Below are 3,485 nucleotides of genomic sequence, written 5' to 3' on the forward strand. Positions count from 1 at the left end.
TAGCATGAACCCAAAAAAGAAATATCATACTATACTGCCACATTGGGTGTAATCTTCGATGTTCTTTATGGGTCGTTATAACTGCCTTTGCAACAATTAATCAATATTCTTACTTACCTGAGTGTATGGCAAAATTTTTATGAAAATGCTCTCGTTAGTTTGATGGGTTCTTAGCATGTTACTTAGTTTTAAAACATCGGCACATGATGGATAATTTTCATCCACCCATATGGTAACCAGGAAGTGAATGATCTCATATCTTCGATCCTCGAATAATATGAAAACAGAAATAATGAACATAATGTGAATCAAAGCGAAAGAAAACGAAAGAAAATGCTTAGGTTATATTTTCTGGTTTGGTTAAGTCGCATTTGTTAGAGTTTGATTAAAACCGAATAGATTAAACCGCATTTGTTAGAGAATGTGAGGAATGAAAGGCCAATGATAATAGAGTTATAGGTAGTTGTAAGTTATGATTACCAATCAGCTTATTGAATGCTATATAATAGTTCAATAACATAAGTTTACTAGATTATTGTATTTATCCTTAATAATGATGATTGATGATGATGATGATGATGATATGATGATGATGATGATGATGATGATAATATCAGCTGCGGAGAACTGAATACTGGGTTTAGTGTCCAGAGCAGGATAGCCTACTTAAACTTCTCAGGGAAGAAGGGCCCCTTTTAGTCTTTTTATACAAGCCCCTCTAGAGATGGTGTCTCAATAAAAATACTGCTGGTTGCGACACGTTATCAAAACTTTCCTCTGCATGTAAATGAGGACGGAAATACAAGTGACGGAATTTCGCCCAGCAGGTGCCCTGTGAGTGAGCAACACAGAACCGGTCGTCATTATACGTTTGCTGGAACAAAATGGTCTAAGACGATGAATATAGACTTCATGGAATGTTATTTTTTTAATAGACCTAGTGATAATGAAGGGAGCTCCATCAGAGGATATAGAAAAAGAGTGCATAAATTATGGATGGAGAAGCAGGGGTCAACATTACGAAACAGAGACTCTGTGACCATGCAAGAGCAATGAAATGAAAGGATGGCTGACAGTACTAGAGCTTGATGAGATTAGGAGGTGGGTGATAACCAAAAACATGGGGAGCGATGCAAAAGTAGATACAAAGAATGCTGACGATGCTGCACTTAATGAGAGTAACCGAGAGAAGTATAATGTTTCCAGCCCTGAGTGTAGAGAAAGACTAAATAATGAAGACAAGAGAATGATTGAAGAAATTACCAGTATCATTGAGGAAAACCTGGATATGAAATAAGTATTCAGGAATGTAGATAGAAATTTGCTCAGACGGTGGACCCTTAAGGTGAATAAAATACTGAAAGAAATCAAGACGAATAATATAACCGGAATGAATATATTGATTAAAGCTTGCATCATCTATATAGGAAATTCAGTAGGCCTCGAACCAAACCGTAAATGTGGGAACGAAGGAAAAGAACATTGATGGAAAAGAAGAATAAAATAATCAATGAACGAACTGTGAAGAAATATCAACATCTTGTAACGAAAGAAAAACAAAAGTGAAATCAAGAGGAAAAGAAATATGAGAAGCTAAAGCATAGATATAGGATAAAGAAAAAGGAGCTAAACGAAATCCTTGAAGAGCTGGAACTAAGATTGCAGGCTAAAGCAACAAAGATCAAGAGATATGACCAAAGAATTGAACAATATAAAATCAACAGATCGTTCCAACGGGAGAGAAAAAGGGTTTATCAACAGCTGAATGGAAAGGTTTACAGCAGTGAAAGACCAGACGCTAAAGAAAGTAAAAGGTCTTAGAGTAACATCTGGGATAATGGAAGAAATCATAACAAAGTTGCTAAATGGTTGAAGGAATTAAGGTCGGAAAAATATGAAGTGAAACAGCACTATAAGAATAACGACTGAAAATGGTAACCGGACAGACAACAAAGATCCCAAACTGGAAGTGCCCAGGACTAGATGGGAAACAAAGATATTGGCTGCAAAATTTCCCAGCACTACACAGAAGAGTAGCCATGCAAATGGATAAGATGATCAACAACGGTGTACAAATCCCAAAGTGGCTGACCAAATGTAAAACAATTCTTTGCCAAAAGGATCCCAGAAAAAGCAATGCAGTTGATAGTTACCTGTCTGCCCCTGGTGAGGACGCAGATGACAGGAATAATACCTAATTATGTGCATAACTGCATGGAAATGAATGACAAAATGCCAGTGGAGCAGAAAGGATGCAGAAGAAAAGCCGAGAGACAAAGAACTAACTTCTGATAGATAGAATGGTACTGAGCGACTGCAAGAAAAGATTTACTAATCTGGGCATGGTGTGGATTGAGTATACGAAAGCGTATGACATGGTCCCCATTCCTAGATTTTAGAAAGTCTTGAACTACTACAGGTGTCTGATAATATATCAAATTATATTAGGAGGTCAAGGAAAACTGGAATGAAAAGTTAACTTCATGTGGAAAACGTTTGGCGACGGGTAACGTCAAGAGAGGCATATTTCAAGGAGATGACCTACCATCATTCCTTTTTGTGATTTGTATGATACCCTTCACATAGATACTATGGTAAGTGACATCAGGATACACCTTTAAAGGGGAGGAAAATTAAATCATCTGTTATATATATGGATGATTTAAAGATCTTTGGAAAGACCGAACGTCAAATAAACGACCTAGTTTCAACGGCGCAGATATTCAGTAAGGATATCGGAATGGAATTTGGGGCTAAAAAGTATGGTATGCTTATAATGCAAAGAGGCAAGTAATCCGGCAAGAAAATGATATTGATACTAATGGCTATAAATAATCTGGGGATTTTAAAATACAACAAAATCAAGGAAAGTGAAATGAAGGAAAGCTTTAGGTAAGAATATCTCAAATTAATTATGGAAAGTAGACTCAATGGAAAAAATTAAAATCGGGGTAATGAACATAAGGCACAAAGAGATACGGCTCAGGTGATGTTAGGTGGATAAAGAATGATCTTGATGAAATAGACAGTAAAACCAGGAAAGTGATGACAACAAGGAACTATACCCCAAAAGCAATAATGACAGAGTGTATGTGCCTAGAAACGGAAGGAAGAAGTCTCATAGGATACAAGACCTGTGTTATCAACGAGATGGGATGGTACATCAATCAGCAAAGTGAATTCTTGCTTGCCGCTGTTAGAATTAACAATATAATACCTACCGAAAATTTATGAAGCAAGATGAAGAAGAAAGTGTAAACAACTGGAAAATGTAACAACCACATGGGCAATACTTCAGGGAAATCGAAAGAAAAAAAAGATCCACCCTTAGAGATGGTTAAGGAAAAGTGATCTGCAGCAAGGTGGAGCGAAACAATTACTTTTTGCACAGATTTTTGAAACATACTTTTATTACGAAATCCATCCATTAAAACAGTTGTGTTAAAATCTGATATTCTTAAAATTACGACTTTACGATGGCACAT

At 36.5% G+C, this 3,485-nt stretch overlaps 1 protein-coding gene across 1 annotated transcript in view; it reads right to left on the reverse strand.

Annotated features, from left to right (window-relative positions):
* Window positions 1–3,485, reverse strand: part of LOC115219452 (receptor-type tyrosine-protein phosphatase epsilon-like) — a 13,740-nt gene extending 10,255 nt beyond the window's left edge. Inside the window, exons 1-2 of the mRNA XM_036509408.1 lie at window positions 3,381–3,485; window positions 118–267 (exon numbers count right to left, since the gene is read on the reverse strand). Coding sequence (XP_036365301.1) covers window positions 118–267; window positions 3,381–3,485 — 255 coding nt within the window. The remainder of the gene's footprint in view (window positions 1–117; window positions 268–3,380) is intronic.

This window comes from Octopus sinensis, linkage group LG14, assembly GCF_006345805.1.
Source record: "Octopus sinensis linkage group LG14, ASM634580v1, whole genome shotgun sequence".
Taxonomy (NCBI): domain Eukaryota; kingdom Metazoa; phylum Mollusca; class Cephalopoda; order Octopoda; family Octopodidae; genus Octopus; species Octopus sinensis.